At 44.4% G+C, this 25,442-nt stretch overlaps 1 protein-coding gene across 1 annotated transcript; it reads right to left on the reverse strand.

The window, feature by feature from the left end:
* Positions 1–403: 403 nt before the first annotated feature.
* On the reverse strand, positions 404–4,459 carry LOC105819747. Its single transcript, XM_012656050.1, is given in 4 exon segments — positions 404–523; positions 525–977; positions 980–1,031; positions 4,431–4,459. Coding segments are annotated over 4 exon segments (654 nt in total).
* Between the last annotated feature and the right edge of the window lie 20,983 nt (positions 4,460–25,442).

Here is a 25,442-nt window from a genome sequence, read left to right on the forward strand (position 1 = left end):
TCCTCCCTGGCAACGGCACCTGGTGTTCCTCTGGGACCCGCCCTTCCCCCACTGTCAGTCCTAGCGACCTCATGCTCCTGCTGTAGGAGGGGCACACAGGCCCCATCCTGGCCAAACAGTGGGTTCCACCTCCTCGGCCACAGAACTGATTTAAGGGGAGGACATGTGACCCAAGCCCAACCGGTCAGCCTAGGGTAGATGGCCACAGTAGAGGAAAGAGGCGCCCTTTTCCCACGGGGTTAGCTCGGCGATTCGGGGTTGGGGTTCTTGGGGGGGACTTGGAGCCTCAGAATGAAACCAACACATAGGAGGTCACGAGAAACAGCGCGACCTTGTCCATTACAGGAGCCAAGAAGTCCCCTATTCTGAAGCCAGATTGATTTGGGTTTTTTAACCCTTACAACTAAATAAACCCTCCAGATGAACACAACTGGGTCCCCACAACTAGAAAAGGGAACAAAAGGGAGGAACAAGCTCTGTGCCACTGAGTCACATTACCGTGGAACCAACTTTGAAGGCTTCCACGTCCAGGACTTTGCCTTTTTCTCCTCAGAGAGCGTTTACCGCACAGGCAATACTCCCTGGAGAGGCTGCTGCAGATGCCAACAGCCAAGAGCACTCAGCTTCCCTCTCCACGTGCCGCCCCTTGCGTCACTGTCTGCCAGCAGAGTGGTGGGCTCGCTGTGTGCGCACTTAAACACTTTCAGAGCCATTTTTAGACTTTTTATTCTATAGACCAGAAAATTGCTGAAATTAGGAGACATTTGAAGTGGTTTTCCTCAAGCCCAGAAAAGAGTTTTTGCTGCGGCTATATTTAAAAGCCCAGCAGCAAGTTGTTTTGGCTTATGTCTTGTTGTTATGTAATAAACATGATGTTAAGCTTTGGAAGCCCTGAACGCTGGTTGGAAGGGTGAAAACAGTGGCCTCACCGTAATGGGTGCCCTGGAGATGCTTCGTAGAGGGCAGGGAGGAGATAACATAGTCTTCTGTGAATGTTCAAATAACAATGTGTGTGGAGCAGATTTGAATGACTGTGTAAATTCCCAAAAGAAACAGTAGGGAAAAAAAAGAAAAAGAAGAAGGAAAAAGGATGTTATGTATTAATGCAAGGGAAAAATATAATCAACAGCCAAATACAAGCTGTTTTTAATGAGAAAAAGGGACCCAGGAGATGTGGACGGATCTGTTGCAGAAAGAAGATCATATTAGCTTTCTATGCTATGTAACAAATTACCATAAACGTAACTGCTTAAAACAACACAAGTTTATGATCACCTCTAGGAGCTCAGGGCAGTCCCTGGTGACAGCCAGCAGGAGAGTGCAGTCATGGCATGGCTGGCTTCTCCCTCAGGGCCTCAGAGGCTGACAGCAAGGTGTTGGCTGGGCTGGGGCTCATCTGAGATGTAGGATCCTCTTCCAAGCTCACGTGGTTATCAGCAGAATGTAGTTGCTTGTGGTTGTAGGTCCGGGGTTCCCACTATCCTGCTAGCTGTCACCGGGGGATGTCTCTGAGCCCCCAGAGGCCTCTCACATTTTCTCACCCTGTGGCTGTCTTACCATACATCAGTTAGCTCCTGCAAGGCCCCAGGAAAATTCCTCCCATGCTTCCAGTCTCTCTGACTTCTTTGATCTCTGACTTCTAGATTCTCTCTTAAAGAGCTCGCCTGGTTAGGTCAGGTCCTCAGGAGACGGGATTACTCAGGGTGTGAACACCAGGGAGCAGGAATCTTGGAAGCCATCTTAGAATTCTATTACAGTGATCAACCTTTTGTACAAAAGCAGGGACCCAAAATGTGTAATTGAAACACTACAATATGGACCGAATGCTGGAATCCTCCTTGCCCCAGCCCAATTCAAACGTTGAAGCCCTAACTCCCAATGTTGTGATATTTGGAGGTAGGTCCTTTGGGAAGTAATTAGGTTTAGATGAGGGCATTAGGGTGGGGCCCCCATGATAGGATTAGTGGCCTTGTAAGAAGTGTAAGAGAGACCAGACTCTCTCTGTCAGGTGAGGACACAGTGAGGAGGCAGCCATCTGCAAGGCAGGAAGAAAGCCCTCACCAGGAACCAAATCTGCCAGCACCTTGATCTTGGACTTTCCAGCGTCTTGAACTGTGAAAGAGAAATATCCTCTATGCAGTGCACTTGACCCCAGAGCCAGAACTAGGCTGAGGTCAGTGAGGCACCAAGAGGGCAAAATTTAAGAGGGAGCTCATTTGCACAACCCTGAGAGAAAGTGCCACCCGACATCACACACCCTACACCTCATCCTGGCCCTGGCCGTTCCAGGCACAGAGGAGCAAAGATTTTTTTTTTTTTTAAGTCACTTTCTTCCTCAAGGCACACACAGTTTAAGAGGTCAAAAATGGAGTACACCACTGGAACCCCAACTGCTGACTTCACAAGAGCACAAAATTTCCCCTAAGATGCACAGTTGAGTATAACTGAAAATATTAAGTGAACCCTTCTGACTCTTGATAATTTAAAGGTCTAGAGTCACTTATAACACTATTAAAATAAAATTTGATACTAATATAAACTTGATGCTACATGTCATTGAATCACAACTGTAATGAAACCTTCACCTGTTGCTCCATCAAAACATTTGTACAGTTTTCTCACATTCCATGGAGAAGCCCACATTTCCCAAGTATATCTTCACGCCACAAAGTAAGACATGCCTCTTCATCCTTCACTGACGTTCTCTCTCTCTCTCTCTCTCTCTCTCTGCCATTTTAGTACCAGCTGGCGCACTTGTTAAAGAATTTCATAAATTTCTTTTTTCTCTGACTTTAATTCACAATATAAAGCTGAGCCACTCTCCAAATCTGACTCACTTTCCCATAGGTTGTTCAGAATTTTTCTTCGCTGGCTAACAGCTCTGTTCCGAGTGTCCTTGGAGTCTCACTGATCCTCTGGCACAAAGGCCAGCTGAACCCTGAGACTTCAGGCCAAAAGCAGAGTCTGGAAAACAAGATCACTACCAAGGCCTCTTGCTCTGATCTTTTGGGCTCTTTTGGTGAAAACTCCTGCACTCACCCTTAGCTCACCCTGCTGAGTGGGAAAATGAGCCACATATGAACACAGTCTTGGGGCTGGGAGCCCTGCTATACCCTGGTTTGGGTTAAACTCCCTTAAGTAACCGAGAACAGACCTGCCTGAGTTAGATCTCCTAGGGTGTTTCTCTGTGTTGAGTGCTTAACCAGGAAGAACGTTAAACAGTGTACTGAGCTGATGGCAAATACCTATGACCAATTTCCCAGCCTCAAACACACAAGAGACTTGGACCCTGGGGCCCTGCATGTTGCCACAGCCTAGATATGCATCTTCTAGAATTCTTTGCACAACAACAGACCTATTGTGCAGTCTTTCCTTACCCCTACCCCATGCCCCAAGCAAGTAAGATGTTTACTCCCAGTACTAGGAGGGGGAGGGTACAGGCAGAAATGGAAGGAATGCTAACCATAACTAACCTAAGTCAGATTTCCAGCCTGCTCCACTAACAAAGCTCTGCTTTCACCCTATGGGGACAAAGTGAACAAAAAGCTGAACCTTTGCATCTTGCTCTGAAGGTTAAAGTTCTGATGCAAGACATAGTCATTCTCCTTTTGTGTCTGGTGGCCTTTGTTTCACTCTGATGCTATTATTTATTCATCCTTTTGCATAGGCAGTTACTTGGTACAGACAAGAAGAACTTGAGACTGAGCCTCTATGGGCTGTCAAAACTTAAGGAAGCTAATTAATTTCTCCCATCCTCAGTTTCCTCATCTGAAAAAGTAGGGTAATTATACTTGGCTTGCAGGGTTGGTTTTATGCGTGTGTGTGTGTGTGTGTGTGTGTGTGTGTGTGTTTGTGTGAGAATTATAAATGCTTGGAAACTACTACCTCCTTAAAAAAAGGTTACTAGTTCTATTCCTGCTATCTATGCCTCTGTGTCTATATTGCTGATCTGTCTCCTCTGCTACACTGTGAGTTGAGAGCAAGAATTGTGTCTGTATTGTTAACGGCAATTACAGTGCCTGACAAAGAGGAGGTGTTCCATCAATGAGAAAGTTGAGCATCTGGACTTGAGCCAGGGGCAGCAGCCACCAGGAAATAAGAGTCTACGTGCAATTACCTGCTCTACTTCCTGAGTCAGTGGTTCTCAAATTCTTTGTATTCAGGACACATCTGAAGGGACTGGCACATTCAGACAACAGTGAATTAGCAATAATTGCAACTTAATCCTTACTACTGAAGAACAGTGTCTCACAATGTCTACAAAAGCAACCACTACAGTCCCACCATTTATTGGGATGCCCTTCAGCCCTGTGGCTGGGTGGGTAGAACGCTTACTGCCCTGATTCCCCCCACTAATGTACACAAGAATTCTTACCTGTCTAATTAACCACCGTATTTCTTGGTCACTGGCTTAACAACACAGCTCTTACCTTCTCACAGCACTACAGTTTGTAGCCATGGTCCATGGCGTGTTGGCCTGCGGTGCAGGTCTCAGGCAGGCACTTCAACTTTGCCCTCGGAATTGTAGGATTTAGCTTCCGTAGTTTCTATTTGTCAACAATCCTGAAGCTCCTTGACATGTAGTCATTTGTAATTGCACTGAGATGTCATTTTTTAAAATTACTTTACAAGTAATACATACATCCTCATCTGATAGAGAATTATACAGAGGAAAACCTATAGATGCCTTCCTTTGTTTACAGCAGCCAGGGTAGGCCACATGATACCACAGTAACAAACATCCCCAAATCTCGGTGGCTTTATAACCACAAATGTTCATGTCTTGTTCACACTGCATATTGGGCGTGAATCAGCTACAGCTCTGCTTCTTACCGTCTTCACTCCAGAACCCAAACTGATGGAAGAACCCAACCTCTATCTGGAACGTTGCCAGTCTGATGGCAGAAGGCGAAAGACAAGGCAAACGATGTTCTGACTTCTAACACTTTACACAGAAGAGACCAACGTCACTTATTGGCCAAAGCAAGTCGTTGCAGAGAGGGGTACTGTGCAGCGAGAACCCGGAATGCTTGGTGAATGAGAATGCCATCTCCCACCACCTCCTCCTGCAACTACTCTCCCGCAGGTAACTGCTCTCTACAGTTCAGGGTGCGTCCTGTCAGTCCCCCTTCCTAAGTATTTACCTACACATGTATACAGGCACACACACAAACATGGAATATTGCACATGTTTTTCTGCAACTTGTTCTGTTCTCAATATGCCTTGGACACCTTCCCTCTCCCCCCATATGTGTAAGTCTAACCCACTCTTTCGAACAACTCCATGGTATTTCACACCATAATATATTTAAATTCTTGCTGTACATTCTGGATCTTTTCAATATTTTTGGTATTACAAATAATGCCATGATATTTATTCATATTCATGCACGTGTGTATTTCTGAATGATAGGTTTCTAGAAATAAGTTGTTAAAGTAGGGCATTGTGCATTACAATTTTTAAGAGATACTGCTAATTTGCCTTGAAAATGCCTTCCTCAATGCACACAGCCATGAGCAATGCATATGTCCCTGATTTCCCAAATCCTCAACAATTCTTAATATTATCAAACTTTTCCTTTTCTATGAATCTGATAAATTATAAAAAGGTATTTCATTGTTTTAATGTATTTAGTGCATTTCCTTGCTTACAGTTGAGTACTGCTCCTATTTATTGGCTAATCTCACAATTTTTTCTTTTGTGAATTACCTGTTTCCACTCTTCACCCATTTTCTGTGATTGTTTTATCTTTGTCTGTGTTTTGTCTTTTTCTTTCAGATTTGAATGAACTATTTTATATATTTTCTCAATACTAATCCTTAGTCTGTATTACCCTTTGTGAATATGAGCATCTCTTGATTCTATGAGGAGCCCATTCCTAAACACCAGACACTTGGTGCAAATACTTAAATAGGGGCTCATTTTCTACCGATATAACACTGCCAACCAATTCCCTAAAATGCAGGAAAATGTCAATATACGTAATGAGTTATTTAGTTCATAAGATGCATAAAACATTGTTCCCTGATCACCAAACAGTTAATATGACTTTTAACACACATTTGCATGTGTGCAGCCATCAACAGCCCAACTCACATCTGTTTGTTGGCACTTGGTGCTTTTCAAAACATCTGCATGTGATTCTGACATTCTTCCAGTTACAATTGGAAAGTAACTGGAAAATTCCTCCCCTCTCCCCCACACATACTACTTTGTTTAAAATGTCATAATGAGTTTGGAGGATGTACAAATAAAATTTTCTATATAAACCTTGGCCCCCAAAAAAATGTTGTATAGGAGAGATAGAAACATTCTATGAAGACTGGGTGTTACAGATAAGAGGAGTTCTACTGCAAAAAGATTACCTAGGGAGGCAGCTTGTGAGGTGTACCTCTATTTGATTCTGGTCTGGCCATTTTGTTTTTAACTTTGTTCATGGTATCTTTTTGGATGCAAACTTTGCTTTTTCATATAATCGAATCTGTTAGTTATTTTGTTTAAGGTTTCTGGATTTGGAGTCTTGCTTTAGGAGACTGTCCTCATCTCAGGATTACTTTTAAAAATTCTCCTACACATACACATATATTTTTTAAAGTTGTTAGTTTTATGTTTAGCTCTTTAACCATAAGGAATTAATTGTTAGATAAGGCGTGAGGTGGGGTGAGGGGGGGGTCTACCTTTTCTCTGTCCAAAAACAAGTAGCATATCAACTCAACATCATTTATTGAATATTTCATCCCTTCTCTACCTGGTTTGAAATATACTGTGTCTTAATCCATTTTGTGCTGCGATAACAGAATACCTGAGACTGGGTAATCTATAAAGAAGAGAAATTTATTGGCTCATAGTCTAGGAGCTGGAAAGTCAAAGATCAAGGCACCAGCATCTGGTGAGGGCCTTTTTGTTGCAGCAGCACATACCAGAAGGGAAAAAGTACAAGAGAGCGGGCCCACACCCACTAGCCTTTTTTTAATGGCATTAATCCATTCATGAAGATGGAGCCCTCATGACCTAAACACCTCCCATTAGGCCCCACCTCCCAGCACTGTTGACCTGGGGATTAAGTTTCCAACACATGAATTCTGGGAGACAATTCAAATCATAGCATACTGTAAATTAAATTCTCAGGTTTTAAAAAAAAAAAAAATGCGCTCGGTTATATTAATATTAAGGCATTAAATTTTCTGGCAGAGCTAGTATACAGAAGTGCAGATCTTAGGGAGCATGAGATTAATTATCAGCATCCATGTATCAATACCAGCCTTCTCTGCTCATTGTGAGTATTCTCATAAACATAAAAACTTTGTGTGCAACAAACTATTCTGATAACAAGACAACTGCTAATGGTGCATGCCAAGGGATGTAAGAATGTGAAATATCATTCCAAATAACTGGAGCCCTGTAGTAACCAAATTATTAAAGATTTGAAGGGGTCATTTCAATTTTTCAGTTATCCTTAATATTTCACTTAGGGCCTCTGTAACTTTAATGATGTTTAAGAATTCTGGGACTCAGTAGTTCTGGGGTGAGTCCCCAAAAGCGTTCAGGTTCTACTATGTCATGAGCTTTCCTGGTCCCAGAGATTCCCGTGCAGCTGGTACCAACTTGGCCCCACATGTTCTGTGACGGGGAAGGCTGCCCTCTCTACCTCCACTGCCTTCTCTTGTCATCAGACACTCCTCATCCCATGGCAAGCTGACTGCTCCTCCCCCACATCTTGGAAATGCCTCGTATACAAAAGTCTAGTCGGAGAAGTTTGAAGATGTTGGGCTGGGGCTGGAGGGTTGGGGAAGTGTTCAAATGATGATGATATATGGCCGTGATATATGGCCACCACCTTTGAGCCCACCATCTCCTCTTCTCTGTGCTCGCACAGACACACATGCACGCTGGCCCCGTTGTGTCTCAAGACAAATAGCTTCATCACCACCACGAAAGTTTAGATGGCACCCCAAAACGAGGAACAGCCTTGGCTGAGCAGACAACACTGACCGCCATGTGCGTAATGTGGAGAATGCCATGGCCAGGAAAGGGCCTCGGTGGCTGCCAGTCTGGGCTGGGGATCTCCTGGCCACGGGCCGCCCTCCAGCCATCAGTAGGTATTCTCACTGTTTAGAGGACTTTCCCCTCTGGCGGGCTCCACCTCTGTGGAGGGCTCCCCTCTGGCCAGGGCTTCTCAAACTCCTCCTACTCAGCCACCCCAGCAGCCAGAAGCCTCAACACCTACTGCTGGAGAGAATGAGGCACAGCCAGGCCCACCCCAGGCACATGTGATCTTTCTCTGCTGTCTCCAGCTTTATCTTCGAAACGTGCAAAGTCTGTGCTCTACATCATGTTTTTATGCTTGTTTTGATATAAAAAATGTGTTTTCAGTTTCATGCCTAACTCTCCCTCCCCCTCTTTGTGAGGTCTCGATATAAAATCCAACCCTGCACCACGCTTCCTGGCGCTCGTTGCAACTGTAATCGATCCACGTCAGCCAGTTGTGTATTTGCTGTCTTTCCCACTAGACTGGAAGCTCCAGGAAGTCAGCAGCCATGCCAGTCTGGGTCCCTCCTGCATTCTCAGTGCCTCGCCAGTGCCGTCCCCAGCAGTGGCTTTTACCTTCATGGTTAGAGTTCTCTTATAAGAAGGCTGACATGGAAATTTCAGTCCTCAAGCAAGTCATGTGACTGCACCTCCTCTCACAAGCAGAAAGGCCTGGGCCCACGGCCTCACAAAGGGGTTATTCATAAAGGGTCCAGGTGAGAGAGGCAATCCATCATTGCTCGAGGCTCAGCCCTATCACCACTCCTGGCACCCTCCCAATGACAGGGAGACAATGACATCACCTCTGACTGTATACAAAGGACACCCTATTCTTTAACCCTCTCTATGGAGAATTACTCTTTTAGCTCTTTCTTGCAGTATTAGGTGCATAATGTCATAACTCAGCGTTTCCCAGATGCAGTGCGAGGGCCTAGATGACTTGGCAGGTATTTGATTTATAGACGTTTTCTCAAGTCAGAGACGAAATTGAAGCATGTTTTGCTGAGAGTAGGAAAACAACTCAATCTGGAAGAAAAGCTGATTTCTCAGGCACATAATTGTAAGTTAGATCGAATCCTCTCACCTTTGCATTTGATTTTCTCACCTCCTACACAGATTTTCAGTGACAACCCTCATTCTTATCATTTTTAATATCCACAGAGCACTACTCAGAAGATTTATTGGTTTAAAAAAATGCCAGTTCCTCTAAACAGCAAAGTCCCATTGCCGAGTTTCATGTAAAGATTGTGCTTAAACAAACTACAGTCAGAGCATTTGAGGACAATGCTTAAGGAAAGAAGTGAGAAATCTGAATTGTGGAATAGTTATTATCATAATTGCTTGCATTTATCGCGTGTTTATTATGTGTCAGGTATTAGGCTGAGTTCTTGGCATGAATTAGCTCATTTAATCCTTACAGCAAACATTTGAGATGGGAAAAATATTGTTCCCATTTCACAGAGGAGGAAACTGACACTGGCTCAAGAACATGTGCCTCGTGGAGAATGTAGCCAGAGCTCTGATGCTGATTTACATCATTCTGTAGTCCTGGCTCTTACAAATGGCTAATAGCAATGGATATTTGTATTTGAGAAAGAAAGAAATTTTCATCGCTCCGAATGCAAGTGCCATTAACTTGGGTTGCTCAATTCAGGGCCTAACAGACTCGTTTTAATCAACAAATTCATAAAGATCCTTTGTAAATGTCTCATTTGTTGACTTGTTTTTTTAGGTGATTAAAAAAGGCGTTGTTCTCTTAAAAATATTAAATGTCTCTCTTCCTGTCCAACCCAATTAGAATCTGCTATAGTCTGATGTTTGTGTCTCCTGCAAATTCATATGTTGAAATCCTAACCCCCAAGGTGAGGGTATTAGGAGGGGGAGCTTTGGGAGGCGACTTAGTTGTGAGGGCAGGGCCCTCAGGAGTGGGATTAGTGCCCTTACAAGACTTCAGAGCTTCCTTACCCTGTCTGTCTGCCTGTGAACCAGGAGGAGCGCCCTCACCAGGCACTGAATGTGTGGGCGCCTTGATCTCAGACTTCCCAGTTTCCGCAACTGTGAGAAATAAATTTCTGTTGTTTGTGAGCCACCCAATCTATGGGATTTTGTTATAGCAGATGGACTAAGAATCCAAGACATAAAATTTTCATATGTGAGTTTGGCCCATTTCTAAATTCTGGCAAGATCCAAATGTCTGTTTGACCAGGCATCAGACAAACAGTTCTGACTAGCAGTGCTCTTTTGAACGGCGTGCCGACATTCCCAGTCCTGTTCTAGTTTTTTCTCTGATAGTGGCAGCCTTGGAGTTTCTTTCAGTCACTTGAATGGGTTGGAGGTTTGTGGCTGTTTCATGCCGCATTTGTGGAGTTCTCACTGGGGGCCTGTCTCAGAACAGATACTCACTCAGTGCAACCCTTGCCCCGCAGCCCAGCCTGGTCCACAGGCATCTCCACTTTGAAAAGCATTTTAATTCCCTTCAGTTCAGCGTAAGAGGAATGGGTTGTGCACTGTCCAATTGGACTATCTATCCAATGCCCTACTCCAAGTCGGGTGGGACTATATACAAATATTATTAATAGCTGATGTTAATTGGCTGCTTCTAGCCAGGCACTGTGCTGGGTGTTCTGCAAGAATTATCTTATTTCATACTCACAGTTGCTCTTTTAGTCCCATTTTTCAGAGGAGGAAACTGAGGCTCAGAGTGGACCTCCCAGTCCCACAGCTAGCAGAATGAGCTCTGGGGTGATGGCAGTCCTGACTGACGTCTCGGTCTGAGCTTTTTAATGCCTATTCCTTAGTGCTCTTCCAGTGAGTTCCAGGAAGTCTGGAGATAAGGACTCGAGTAGTAGTCCAGGAAGTTTCCATGGAGAAAGTAGATGTTGAGCTGGACATTGAGGATTGTATTGGAAAGATGAGAATTGCACAGGGAGGGCTTGGACAGAAAACAAGCAGCGTGGGTTCCCTTGCTTTTGTTGTCTCCATAGAGCAGCAGAAAGGGGGAATTAGACCATTTTGTGGTTGGTGTTGCCAATTAATTTTAAATTCAACACCTGCCTTGCCGTTGAGCAGCTTAATCTTATTATAGCAGATCTCTTCACATTTCTTTTGTTTGTGCAGATTTTACCGGCAGGGGTTTTAAGTCAATCAAAGAGAGTCTGCGCTGAAAGAAATTATTTTTATGTGCATTAAAATAATTGGCCTAATTCTCTGAACTAACAAGTCAAACCTACCTAATTCCTATCTTAAAGGTAAAGAGTAATGCAGTCTGGGAAGAAAAGCATTCACCTAACTATCTCTCTTTTATTTCCAGGACATGGTATAGTGTTCAGGAAAATGAATTTATACTGTTTGGAGGAGCAGCTGAGATCAGCGTATCTAGCTTGAACTTAGCATAGAGATAGTGCCCTTGACTCATGGCTTAATGCACATAAGTGTGCAAAGTATTTTAATAATGCAGAGGTAACAGTCTGAGAAACAAATTTGAACTTACTTATTCCACACATGACACTGGGATATGCCACTATCTTTTTTTATTCCTCTTGTACCATCTCACTATGAAAGTACCTCTTATAAAATATTATTTCTGTAATATCTGGACTTTGTTTCTAAGTCATTTAGTTTTCCCCAGGTTGTTGAATCTGTGTCCTTGTCTTTAAATTATTTACCTCTTTCATGGTTTCAATCCTCTTGTCTTTTTTTGCAGAAAGTAATTTTTCCAAAGAAATATTTCAATCCACGTAAGGGGAAAATTACTTCACTTTTCTTTAGCATCTTCAAAAGAACTTTTTCTATTTCAGAGAAAGCTGAAATCAAGTGACTTTCTCCTGTGTACATCTGGGCAACCCAGGCGCTCTGCCCCTTTACAGAAATAGGCATCACTGGTGGCGGTCATGTAGATTGGGTGGGGCCAGGCCAACCTTCAGTGCCAGCAGATAGCCCTGATTGGTCCAGGCCACCTTGGGTAATCCGACCTTCATGGTCACAGGGTTTGGTTCAGCGCAAAGCTTTGAGCTGCTGTTGGTTGCTCATGGGAAACGTACCTCCCTGTTGCATGGGGATGGTAGAGCGCATGCACCCGACTGCAGCCAGTCCTCCTGCAATCACTAGGAAATTAGCCCTAGGAGCAAACATTTGTATAGAAGGGAAGAAAGGTGGAAAGAAATTGAGTCCTCACATCATTGTAGCAGTCAATGTAGTCCACTGTACCTCTGGACTCCCAGTTAGCAAATAAATCCCTTCTTGTTTATGAGTTTCAGTTGGGCGTTCTGTTATTTCCAGCCCAGAGCATTTTATCTGATATACCCAACTCCTGGGCAGTTGAGCTCACCACACAATGCCACTCCTCAAAATATTTCACCCAGCCATCTGTGGTCTGTCTAATCACAGAGTGGTAGGTAATTCCATTGCCTCTATTGATGGTATATTAGCTATGGCCAATTAGGCTGCTGCCACGGTAGAAATTTACTTTTAATTCATCCCTTAGGCTGAAGCAAGTGATCCCCGTCAGCAGATGGCTCTCTGCCATGTGGTTCCACTGGTTTTTCCAGAAACCAGGCTTTTTCCACCCTTTGGCTCCCCCATCCCCTGGGGCCTTGTTACCACCCTCATTAAGCTGCAGACAGAAGGAGGAGGAAGGGACAGCCCTGATTCTTAAAAACTTTGGCCCAGAAATGATACAAACCATAACTCCTCTCCCTTGGCTAAAACTCAGTCACATGGCCACATCTAACTGCAAAGGAGCCCAGGAAGAAAAAGTGGATTTTTGGTAACTATCACTAGTTCACAGTCTTAGCTACAGATAGGATGCTTTAGAAGATTATTAAATTACATGGGAAAACAGTAACAGGGCAGCGAGCATGTAGTATCCGCCCAGGCTTTCTAAAGGCCTATATCTATGAGTGCAGGAGCTCTACCTCTTTCTGTTTCCGCCCTGGGGCAAGCCCTTGTTCTCTTCTCCAGCCTTGCTCACCTTCTGGCACATTCCGGACGTTCCCAGCAAGCAAATACACTCCACCATGCACTGGTGAGCGATAAAGATTTTACTGAAGCTCTGGTGTGATTACAGAAATGTAATCGAATGCTTCCGCAGACATCTGTTCTTTCCTCCAAAGCTCTCTTCCTTGGCCGGCAGCCTCCCCTCACCTGTTACTCTTCTGGGGCTGAGCACTTCCCTTCCAACATCAACAGCCCTAAAAGTCTCATCACCGGAGCAATTTGTGCTTTTACACTTTGTTTTATGCCTGCTCAGCAAAACAAAAGCGTGGTACTAAACCAAAACCAATGATATATTTTTTTCCTGCAGCACAGCTGTCAGGGAACTTAGCAAATAATTCACTGTACAAAAAAAAAATCCCTTCTGGGGGCAGGGTTGGGTGAGGACTTGTTACTAAGAAAGTTAATTTTTACCATAAAAATTGATTTACCTGGGAAAAAAGACTGGAAGGATAGCCCAAAATGTTAACAGTATTTATCTCTAGGTTATTGAATTAAAGGGGTTTTTTCCTCTGGTATGTTCCTATACTTTCCTTTCATTTTTATTTCTGTATTTTCCAAATGTTCTATAGTATATGATGTATTTCTTTAATAATCTAAAAAAAGTAAAGAAATTTATCTTTTGCTCAACATCACTAATCACTAGGGAAATGCATATCAAAGCCACAATGATGACGTGTCAATGCAGGCTCATCAAGGGTGACACATGGACCACTCTGGCAGGAGATGCTGATAGTGGGATAGTGGAGGAGGCTGTGCACGTGTAGGGGCGAGGGGTGTATGGGAAAACTCGGTAATTTCTGCTCAATTTTGCTGTGAACCTAAAAGGGCTCTAAAACTAAAGTCTATTATAAGACAAAAAAGGCCAAAAAAAAAAAAACAAAACACAATGAGATACCACTTCACACCCATCAGGATTATTCAAAAAAAAAAGAAGAAAGAAAAGAAACTGGTAAGTGTTGGTGAGGAAGTGAAGACATTAGAATGCTTGTGCATTGCTGGTGGGACTGTAAAATGGTATAGCTGCCCTGACAAATGGCATGGCAATGCCTCAAAAATTAACCATGGAATTACTGTATGATCCAGCAATTCCACTTTTGGGTATATACCCAAAAGAATTGAAAGTAGGAATTTGAACAGATATTTGTATATCCGTAGCAGCGTTAATCATAATAGCCAAAAGGTTGAAGCAACCCAGTGTCTGTTGACAGATGAATGGATAAACAAAATGAAGTATACACATACAATGGAGTATTATTCAGTCTTTAAAAGGAAGAAATTATATCACATGCTATAACATGGATTAACTTTGAATATATTATGCTAGGTGAAATAAGCCAGTCACAAAAAGACAAATATTGTATGATTCAATTTACATGAGATACTTAAAGTAGTCAAATTCATAGAGACAGGAAGTAGAATGGTGGTTGCTAGGAACTGGGCAGGGGAGTGGGAATGGGAAGTTAGTGTTTAAAGGATACAGAGTTTCGGTTGAGAAAGACGAGAAAGTTCTGGAGATGGATGGTAGTGATGGCTGCACAACCATGTTGATGTACTTAATGCCACAGAATTGTACACTTAAAAATTGTTAAAATGGTAAATTTTATGTTATGTATATTTTACCCCAATTTAAAAAAAAATTTTATCTTTTGATAGGCAATTTTACCAAAGTTTTTGACTTGGTTGCTTTGTGATCCCTTGAGAACCAGATATTTCCCTAGTTTGGGCTTTGCACCTACACAGTATTTCTTTTTAAATGAATTTGTAAATGACATAAGGAAAAATAATTATTACATCTGTATTTACACAAGTCTCAAGGGAATGAATAAAATGTGGGTCTTTTTCTCCAACAATTTGCTATCTAATAAGTAAGAAAGGTAAGCACTTAACTATAATCTACAATGAAATAAAATAGTGGGCCAAGGGTAGAGCTGCAAGCAGTGAAGTCTGCCTGGGATTTTGGGGAAATTCCCAGAGAAGAGATATTTAAACTAGACTTCAAAGAACACTCAGGAGTTTACTGCTAGGGAAGAGGGGTCAATGTGGGGGCACATTAGAAAGTGAGATAAAGAGAGATGGAGGGACAGCTCTGGGACATCCAGAAGTCAATTGACTCACACATCCCCACCCCTGAGACCGCTGACCAGGCACAGGGCATCATGGGACTGTGAGCATGGTGGGCTGCACGCTGGCCTTGACATGGTAGTGTTATCTCTACCAGGGAGATGACCCAAGGAGAGGGCTGAACTCAGAAAGCAAAGTCAAAGCCAGCTGTGCATCAGGGCCAGAGTTGAGACTTTGGCTGTCTCCGTGGTGTGATTCTAGAGAAATATGGAGCACGCTGGGGCTTCCTGTGCAAACAGGGAAATGGCCCCTTGCGTGTTGGTGCCTGATCCTGGGCAGCTGTTGGTTTTGCAGTCTGTCAGTGAAAAGAATGGAAGCTCTTTTTTATTATTATTAAATCCAAAAGCTTGTGCAATGTTTTTTGTCAGTATCTTGGACTTAGCCAATCTGCAACACATGTCTTCCTCCAATAACCCACATGTATGGACTTATCGCTAGGTGGTGGCATTCAAATGGTGCACAGCTGTACAACCATTGCCTTAGCCCAAGTAGAGAGAACAGAGTGTGCTTTGTGAACTGGAGATCCGTGGGTGCTGTGTCAGTCAGTCTGCATTGTGATCAGCTTGAGAGAAGGAGGCAGAGGCCACGTAGAATTATATATCTTGGACTCAGCAGACTCATTCTGCAGTCAGTGTGGGTCATTCTTGCCATGTGGCTATTTCTGCTCTTTGAAGCCTCTGTCATGTGCTGGTCCCTGCCTCTGTTGGGTACTTCTGCTCCAGACAACCAGAAAGATGGCCCTGTGAGATTCTTCTGCACATCCTTGGGCTCCCTAAGAGGGCCCTAACCCTGCTCCCAAAGCCACAGCAATGTCTAGGATCCATGAGCATTCACAGCCATCCCTCATCTGGCCATTGCTCGGTCACAGAGTATAGGGGACAGGCCACGTGAAGAATTCTGCAGACCCACCCCTTCTTGTTTTCCAAGTTCCCAGGATCCAGCCACCTCCTGGGGTCAGGTCCTGACAAGCTCTTATTCATGAAGAACAAAAACTTCTACCCCTGGCCCTGCTTGGAAGCCTCCTTATTTCCCCAGGTGGGCCTGATTCACCAAGAGCTGGGAATTCCCTGCCTCGGGTCAAGGCACCCAGGTCTGGGAACACAAAGACCTGACTGTCTTTCCTGGAAGGGAAAAATTATCTTTCCATTGTTTTTGCTGATAGGTCAAAGTAGCAAAAAAGTATAAAGTATAATTAATTTCTATAATTAATTAATTATAGAGAAATAATTAATTAATTATAGAGAAATAATTAATTTCTCAATATCTTACCTTGTTGCACATTGATGGTCTCACTCGCTGATGCCTGGAGACAAGGTCCCTGACCTGGTTCATCTGACACCATGATGTCGGGTAGAGCCTTTCCACCTGCTCATGAGTCCTCTTGGTTCCCTAGAATGTAACCTGGGAGACCTTGGGCTGGAACGTTCATTGCTGCTTAATTTCCTTGAATTTACATCCAGTGCTGCTTCTAAAGGCAGCTCCCACCTCATCCCACCTGTTTCTTGCTCACTCCTTATTCTCCTGAGTGCCCAGGTGTGGAGTCCCAAAGAGTCCGATCTGATTTTAGGGTAGCGTCACACTGATGTGGCAGGACCTAGCCCTGCCCTAGCAATGCCTGAGGGCCAGAAATCCGAGGTAGGAGCACTCCTTACTTTCATACGATTCTCAAACTAGTTTTGAACTAGGAATCCTGGCCTGTCAGACCCAGAGGAGCACCTGCCATTTGTGAACAAGCCAGCTGTCCCCAGGTCCCCAGGTCAAGAAACTCCCAGATCTGCTGGCCTGGCCTTGGCTACAGAGACAAGGCTCCTTTTTCCTGTGCTTTGGAACCATTAAGTGGCTCAACGCAGGCAGTTTTCTCTGTTCACTAAAGAGAGGTCTTATTGGTTGCTTTTTTCCAGAGTATTCTTTAAGGAGGCTTCCAGAATCCTGCCAGATTCTATATATTCTATTTTCCATCTTGACAGTATTCCTAGTGAAGCTGAAGCCAACCTTCTCTCTGATGTCCACACTCGGGGACTAGGCCCTGGCCCATGTTCTCAACATTAGAAGATTTTCTAACACTGGGGCTTCTCTTTAGGCTTCCGTGTTCAGCCTCTCCATACAGTCTCTGAGGCTGATCTCTGCTCTCAGCCTGGCATCTGGGGTGTTCGTCAGTGATTTTAAGGATTCTTCTGCATATCAACTCCTGCTCTTTTTGCCCCCTTTTCCCTGGCCTGTGAGCCATGTCCTTTAACCTCCTCCTGGGTGTAGCCCTGAAAGAGTGGGAGGGCACTTTGCCATGCCTGCTGCAGCCTGTGTGCACGAACAGATATAGCATCTGATGATCTGATTTATGTTTTCCAGATTTATCGCATCACTTGCATACCCAGGCCAGTTGATATTTTAGGCACGTGAATCAGAGTGTCTGGCATGGCTTCCTCTACAGCAGAGCTCCGGCTGCAGGCATAATGAAGTTGGGAGGGGGGAGAGTTCAACTTATCAGAGAGGAAATTTGTGTCGGTAACAAGTCTGCCTGGCAACGGCGCTAAAAAAGAGAGACACCAGGCCCCATCGTCAGAGTCAAAATCTCCATACTAGTATAGCAGCATCATCCTGCGCAATTTTCCTCCTTGAGTGGCTGACGACAATCCTTTAAAAAAAAAGAAAAAAAGAAAAGAAGCATTTTGTACGTGCATTCTCCAAGGGATATCCCCTAACCTGCCCCTAAACAGGGAGACTATGATGAGCTGAAATGTCACCAGGCTGTGGCTACCCATGGATGTGTTATGAATGAATAATAAGAAATAAGCTTCTGCAATGGAATGAAAGGCACAAAAAGGACCTCCCAGGGGCAGAACTATAATATTTGACCCTCTGCCACTCATGGTAGGATTCTGCCTGGGGAATGGGGCTCAAGACCAGGAGACAGGGAGATAGCCCTGTATTTTTTCCTAGTCTCTTAAGTATGCTCTGCCAAAATACAGAGTTTCCTATCTCTCAGGAAATCTATTCACAATTAAGGAAAAAAGTAGAACTGATCTGGACATCCAAACACTTGGGGCTACCTCAAGAGCAGTTGCTGTCTCTTCTTTACATCTGGATCTCAATGCCCAGGGCAGTGACAGGCACAAAGTAGACTGTTAATGCAGGTGTGTTGAACTGACCTGGCCACGGCTCTATTTGTACTTGAAATGCCCTTGAGGGTGTCTTTTACCCACTCTAGGCATCCTTCCACCATCTGGAGAATGAACCAATGATCTCTTAAAGGCCTTCCCAGGTCTGACATTCTAGGATTCCAAGGTCAAGACTAGTTTTACAATCCTAAGAAAGCAGGGAATTAAACAAAGTTCCTGTAAATGTTTCTATCTCACGTGCCTGATCCTCAGGCTCGGCTCTATTATCACAGTGTGTGCACGCCAGTCTTTAGGTTTAAACGCTCCCAGGAATACATCAGTCCGTGGTATCTGGGATACATTTACATTTTTAGCATCAGTGTAATTCTATTTGGTTTTATGCCACAGGAAGTTCAAGCCTGATTCAATTAAGGAGTTTTATCAAATGAGTTTTTAAAAAGGAAAGACAATGCTTTGCACATGTTATACCATTGTACTTTGTGTTGTTATCCAATCAGGCATGGTGAGGGCGGCTAGCGCTTCAGTCCAAGAATCTGTTAGCAATCCGTAAAGTTGAATATTTTACTGTCTTATTTGGAAGAATGGAATTTAAGAGCTGAAAGGGACCTTTGAGGTAGGCAGGCATCTCCTGCTAAAACAGGGGCAGGGAAACTTTTGGTACATTTTTGCATGCCTCTTACCTCCTAATGTAGTTTTCATATCATGGGCCTGAAAAATCAGACAGAAAAATCCCAGGTTGCTAAACCTGGGGATGAAAGTGCTTAGCAGCATAAGATAGAGTTGTGTCCAGTCTCAGAGTGCCTCTTCTTCCATCAGAAACATCCAGAGCAGGATTTAAATTCCTGTCTGAGGAGGAGCAGAGCTGTGTGGCGGAAGGCGTCCTTCCTGGGTAACACCTGCAGCTGGCTTTTTTCATAAAGTGAGCACAAAAGAGGAGGAACCCTCCTTGGAAAGAAAGTTGAAGACATCTCAGGACTTAAGGGGGGAACTTAGAGCCAGTGCAGACAGAGAGACTGAGGAGTCTCAGCAGCTGGAGAAAACTCTGGTCTGAGGAGGCAGATGTGCTAGCACTAGAACCCAGAAGAGAACCTCAAACAAAAAAGGATTTAGAAGCAGAGATCCTGGGATGACCCAAGTGAGAATGAAGAAGACAGCACTGAGGTGGGAAATCGCAGGGACGTTTACCTAAGTTATGCAAAGGCAGCAGAGTTGGAGGGAGACCCCAAATCTTAACCAACGGAAGTCAGAGCTGTGATGGAGAAGGAGTACCCAAAGTCAAACCCGAGGAAGAGGGGAAGTTGAATACTGGGTGATGGAGAAGAAGTGGAAAGCTGGGAGAATTGAGAATAGGGAAGAGTCAAGGCAGCAGAATCAGAACAAAGATAGTGAGTCCTAAATTTCTAGAGTCCTTCTTCTATGATACTTGAACATACTTGGCTAGGGTGAGCAGCTAAAGGAACTATATAGCAGTTTGGACAAAGACAATGAAAAAGAGAATCCAAAAAACAATCAGAACAGAATTATTTCCTTTGGACAATGCCCTTGGATAATAGAAGTGAATACGAGAACCACAATCTGTATCTACCTCCACTTTGCTTTTGGCCGCCAGTAACAGAAGACCCAGCAGAAAAGAGTCAGAACCATAGGAGTTTGAATATATTATCCACACATTACAGCAATATTTATGATCTCATAAAACAAGAAGTCAGGTGAAAGAGGATAATGCCAGGATTATTTTAATCAGGGGCCCGGTGCCAACAATGAGGACCCAGCTTCTATCCTTTTTTCCATCCTTAAAGTGACGTCCTCTTCGGATGGCTCTCCTCGTGGTGTCTGCAGCTTCAGGCATCACTGTAGACAATAGTATTAAAGACAGGAACAAGAGAAAGCGCCTCACTTGTGCAACTCCTAAAGAGCAAGGAATCCCTTCCCAGGAGTACCTCCCACAACTTTTCCTCACATCTTTTCAGCCAGAATTGCTTAACACTCCCATGCCCAAAGCAGTCTCCTGGCAAGGGAAGTGGGGTGAACAGACTGACGGAGACTGAGAAAGACGTGTTCTGGGGGCCTTCCCCTGAGGCACTGGGCAGTTACTTACTTTCTCGGGGCCCATCTCCACCCCACTTCCTTCTGCATGCGATTCGTCAGAGGGGGGTGATGTTGCAAGGGATACCATGGCGGCAAATGAGGCATTCTGTGAGTCCATGGAAACCGGTGCTGGCCTAGGGGCTGTGACCCTCTGCTCTCCATCACTGTCCTCCACCCTGGCAGAGCCCAGAGGGAATCCAGAGGAAAAGGGAGGGTAGATATGGGGGGAGGGGCGGTGTGGGCACAAGAGAATGACCAGAAGAGTTGCTGTGCGTGTCTTGTGTATACCAGATGCGTGAATGTAAATGGATATTATTTTTGTTGTTTTTACTTACAGAATCCTGAAGTCAAATTCTGGAAAAAAGAGAATTCAAACTTCCCAGAGAGAAGCAGCAAGCTTGGCACGCTAGATTGTGAGTTGGGGGCCAGGGCTCCGGGTCTTGCTGCTCCTCTGCTCCCTCACCGTCCCGCCTGTGTGAACGCACCGTGGATCCTCCCAGACCGTCTCTCCACACCCGAGTTCCCGCGCTGTCACTAAACCGACCCGTCAGTGCAGCCAGACACGCGGGGAGCAAGTCTGATGGAAGGTGCGGTGACAACGTAGAAGCCGCCTGTGTCCCGCTATGATGACAGCACAGAGCGTGGATCTCGAGTCGTTTTGCTGAAGAAATGGTGATCCCGGCTGACCAGTCAATACTGCCACCCTCTCTTCCCTGCCCTCATCAATGACCAGCAAGTGACAACTTCTACAGTCCGTGTAAGTTTCCCCCAGCTCGGAGCTGAGTCAGTGTGCAACGCGAGCGAGCGAATTACAGACAGGATCCAAGTCCAGGCACGCCCTTCTCCCACCTCCCATCTGCACTCCTGCCTCCCCTTCTTCGTTCCGCCCTCCTCCCCCCACCACCCCTTCAGCTATTGGCCCTCCTCACCTTCTCCTCCCCCCAGAGCCATGAACTCTGAGGCCCTCACCAGTGGGTTCAGGGAGAAGGAACCAGCACACAGGAGCAGATATCCCAGCCCCCAAGGGGGAGCACATTTCCCCAACCCCAGAAGAAAACCAGCTTAGATTCTACAGCAGATCAGTGTTCCTCACTCCTGATTTACCTTGAGCCAGTAACGGCATGTGGCCTCCCGTTCTGATTACGACGCTGAGTGTTGGTTTCTGGTTGTTCCACAAATTACCCTCTTCTGGCGGCTTGACTCATCTTAGGTATGGATGCTGACCGATCCATTCCAAGGGAACTGATGTTTATAAATTGCCTCGCCCCCCACCCCTTACTCAACTGTTGAATGAGCCAGAGAGAAAGTATTTTTAACTGGATTCCTGTTTTGGTAAGATTTCACATGTTCCCTTTAAACACATAAAGGATTTCCTCTCCTCCTGCTTTCCCGACCTGTAGTGAAAAAATGAAAGAAAAGCAAATCATTTAGGAGAAGGAGAACAGAGGAAGGAGGCTGTTCTCTCAACAATAAGAAACGTCTCAGCAACTACAAGTTAATTTAGACATGTACAGGTAATTCCAAAGAGGGGAAGATTTAGTACATATCATGTTTCTTCTAAAAGCAGCAATTGCCTTTATTTAAGGATATATGGAAGATTACTTTTTGTTATCTGTGCCTGGAGCTGTTTGCTTCAATTATCTTGGTAGGTTTCAATTCTGCCTCCTCTTCTCTTGAAAGAGAGAACATTGTTTATTAAAAAGGAAACACAGTTCTCTTCTAATGTTTCAGGTGCCTGTAATGTCACCAAAGAAAAGTGTCTATAAACAGTTCCTCTGTGAGAATGGGGATAGGATCCTTGCTCAGGTAAGATTATTGGGAGCCAGCAACGCACCTGAAGAGGTGTAAGCTTAAGCATCACACCCTTAGAGAAGCGGTTCTCAACCCAATTTGCACATTAAAATCACCTGGGGGAGTGTGTGTGTGTGTGTGTGTGTGTGTGTGTGTGTGTGTGTACATATGCACACACACTGATTTCCTGGCCCCACCTTGAAGAATCTGATTCAATTGACCTGAGGTAGGGCCCAGGCATTGGTAGGTTTTAGAAGCTCCCTGGTGACTTTATGTCCATCCAGGTTGAGAACCACTGCTTAGAGCTTCAAGAAGTTTGCCCATACCTGGCTTCATTGCCCTGGGAACTAGGTAACTTTCTTCTGAAATTCAAAAAAAGATTCTTGAAGCTAGTTGGCCTGCAGCTGATGACACCCAGCTCCAAAGGAGAAAGGCAACGTAACACCCAAAGCCTATTCAAGCCAAAGTTCTTAGAAGTGAAGTTTTTCAATTGGAATGTTGGGTGAACTGTGATGATGCTTCTTCCTCTCCACACACACGCACACACACACACACACACACACACACAGTGACATGATGTAGCTTGACATACAAATTCCAGATTCAGCCCACATTGCACAAAGTCCTGAAGTGGTTGATGTCTGTTTGTCAAAATGGTCTTACTGCCCTTACTGGGCTGCAGGTGGCCTCAACTTAGTGACGAGTTGTGTCCCATCTTAACTTATTTGTTTGGAGTTCCAACATGTGTTCCCATAGAAATGGTGTGATCATGGTGATGAAGTTCCATAATACAACGGAAGGTTTGTACAGAGTACAAAAAATACTGTAGGGTAATTGCTGTGGATTTAGAGCATTAACAACATAGGTCCTGTGACACTCAGGTATTCTGTGAAACAGGCAGAGCACAGAGGATTCTTAGGGCAATGAAACTCATCTGCATGATATGTAATGGTGGATACATGGTGTTATGCATTTGTCAAAACCCATAGAACATACAACACGAAGAGTGCATCCTAAGGTAAACTATAGACTTCAGTTAAAAAAATGTATCCAAAAATATTATTAACCAATGTATTTTTCTAAACGCGATGTAAGACAACAGTGGGCCAAAGAAACTTATGTTAGGCCAGTGACCTCTTTGAGACTTTGGGCTTTCACCTCCTGTGTTGCCAAGACTCTGAAGTGAGTAGCAAACAATAAAGCTGTGTTGAGATGTTGTGGGGGGTGGGGGGAGGTCAGCCAGTTACGTTCACCCTCAAATGACATGCCTGCACACCAGGCAGCTCAGGAGGACTATAAATTATGTCATGTCATCAACCTCCTAGGCCACCCGTGAATGGTTAAAACTATGGGTGAGAACAGGCTGCTGCTCCAGATTAAATGCATGTGTGAAGATGAGCTATTGACAGTGAGAGATGGAGAACAAACTGTCCCCGAGACCAAGATATGATTCAGTGAAGATTAGCAGGTAGAAAAGGAAGCTGATTTGCCTAACAAAGAATGTCTTCAACATTTTAAAATAGAGATTTTTTTTTTTAAATGAGGAAACCATTCCAGTAAGGTACAAATCAGTTCACTGCGATAAACTAAATGCTTTTCGCCTGCCGTGTCCAATAAATGTCTTGTGCACTGATCTGCACTGTCGTGCAGCTCTGAGAAAATCCTGGCCAGGCCAGCTGGGAGCTCCAGAGCAGAGAATGCCTGAGAGGAGTCCCACGTCAGCCAAGAATGGCTCAGCTCTAGTACCCCTGCTATGCTCAGTGACTGGCTGGAGGCAGCCTGCGGATAGCACAGCCCCAGCATGAGGACTGCAGCAGGCCTGCAAGTGGGCAGCTGGACAGTACCCGTCAGCGTCTCTGCTCGCAGCAGCTTCCTTGAAGGGAGGTCAAGGCAGCTCACCTTCATGGCTGCCACTGGACTCGTGTGTTGATTTTTTTCTTATTTTTTAAAAATCATATGACTCTTAAGGCCGGGCACGGTGGCTCACGCCTGTAATCCTAGCTCTCTGGGAGGCCGAGGCGGGCGGATTGTTTGAGCTCAGGAGTTCGAAACCAGCCGGAGCAAGAGCGAGACCCCATCTCTACTAAAATTAGAAAGAAATTAATTGGACAACTAAAAATATATAGGAAAAAAAATTAGCCGGGCATGGTGGCGCATGCCTGTAGTCCCAGCTACTCAGGAGGCTGAGGCAGGAGGATCGCTTGAGCCCAGGAGTTTGAGGTTGCTGTGAGCTAGGCTGATGCCATGGCACTCTAGCCCGGGCAACACAGTGAGACTCTGTCTCAAAAAAAAAAAAAAAAAACATATGACTCTTTAAAGTAGAAATGAAAACACCGTATTGTGGGGTTTATCATGTAAGTAGATAAAATATATATGACAATAACACAAAGGAGGGAGAGCAAATTGGAACTACGCTGTTGAAGGATTATTATATGTTATGTGAAGTAGTACAATATTAACTCTAAGTAGGTTGTGGTAAGTTAAAGATGCATATTTGTAGGTTGAGTGACCACTACCAAAAAATAATGCAAAGAAGTACAGCTAAAAAGTCAATAGAGGAATTAAACATGCAATTATATATAATAGTATATAATTATACTATATATACTATTATATATAATAATTATATATTAGTATATAATTATATATGCTATTATATATTATATAAACATGTATATGTGTAAATATATATATAATATGTATATATTTGATTAGTCCAAGGACAAAAGACAGATGAGACAAGTAAAAAACAAATAGCAATTGGTAGACCTAAAGCTAATCATGATTTTTTTTTCAGGGGAGGCAGTCAAGATGGTGGACGAGCAAAAACACCAGCCAGAGTGTCTCTGCAAGAAAGATGGATTTTGGAAGAAAGTGAAAAAAAATAAACAGGCAGACAAACATAGATAGGATTAGGGTTGGAAGGAAGGGTGCCTGAAGCTACAGGAGACTCCATGGGAAGAAGTTGCAGAGGAGAACCAGAAGGAGAAATGCCCCCAAGAGGCTTGGAGACCAGCCACAAGGGTAGGTGGAGCAATTAAATTTCCCCTCCCTTGCATCTCAGACTGCTGGTAGGCTCCTGAGCGGCTGGAGAGACCTGCCAACATTAGCCCAGAGATGGCCACTGCCAGTGAGCAGTGAGCCTCTTGTGGACAGGGCACCAGGCTCCCAGCTCCCTCGGGACACCTCCAGCCCGCAGACCCAAGCCCATCGGCAGGTGCCATATTGCTTCATTCTCCCCTTTCCCTTCCCTACCCATGGCTGCTGAGAGAGACAACTTAGCAACCACCCAGAAACATCTG

This window comes from Propithecus coquereli, unplaced genomic scaffold, assembly GCF_000956105.1.
Source record: "Propithecus coquereli isolate 6110/MARCELLA unplaced genomic scaffold, Pcoq_1.0 Scaffold5, whole genome shotgun sequence".
NCBI lineage: Eukaryota > Metazoa > Chordata > Mammalia > Primates > Indriidae > Propithecus > Propithecus coquereli.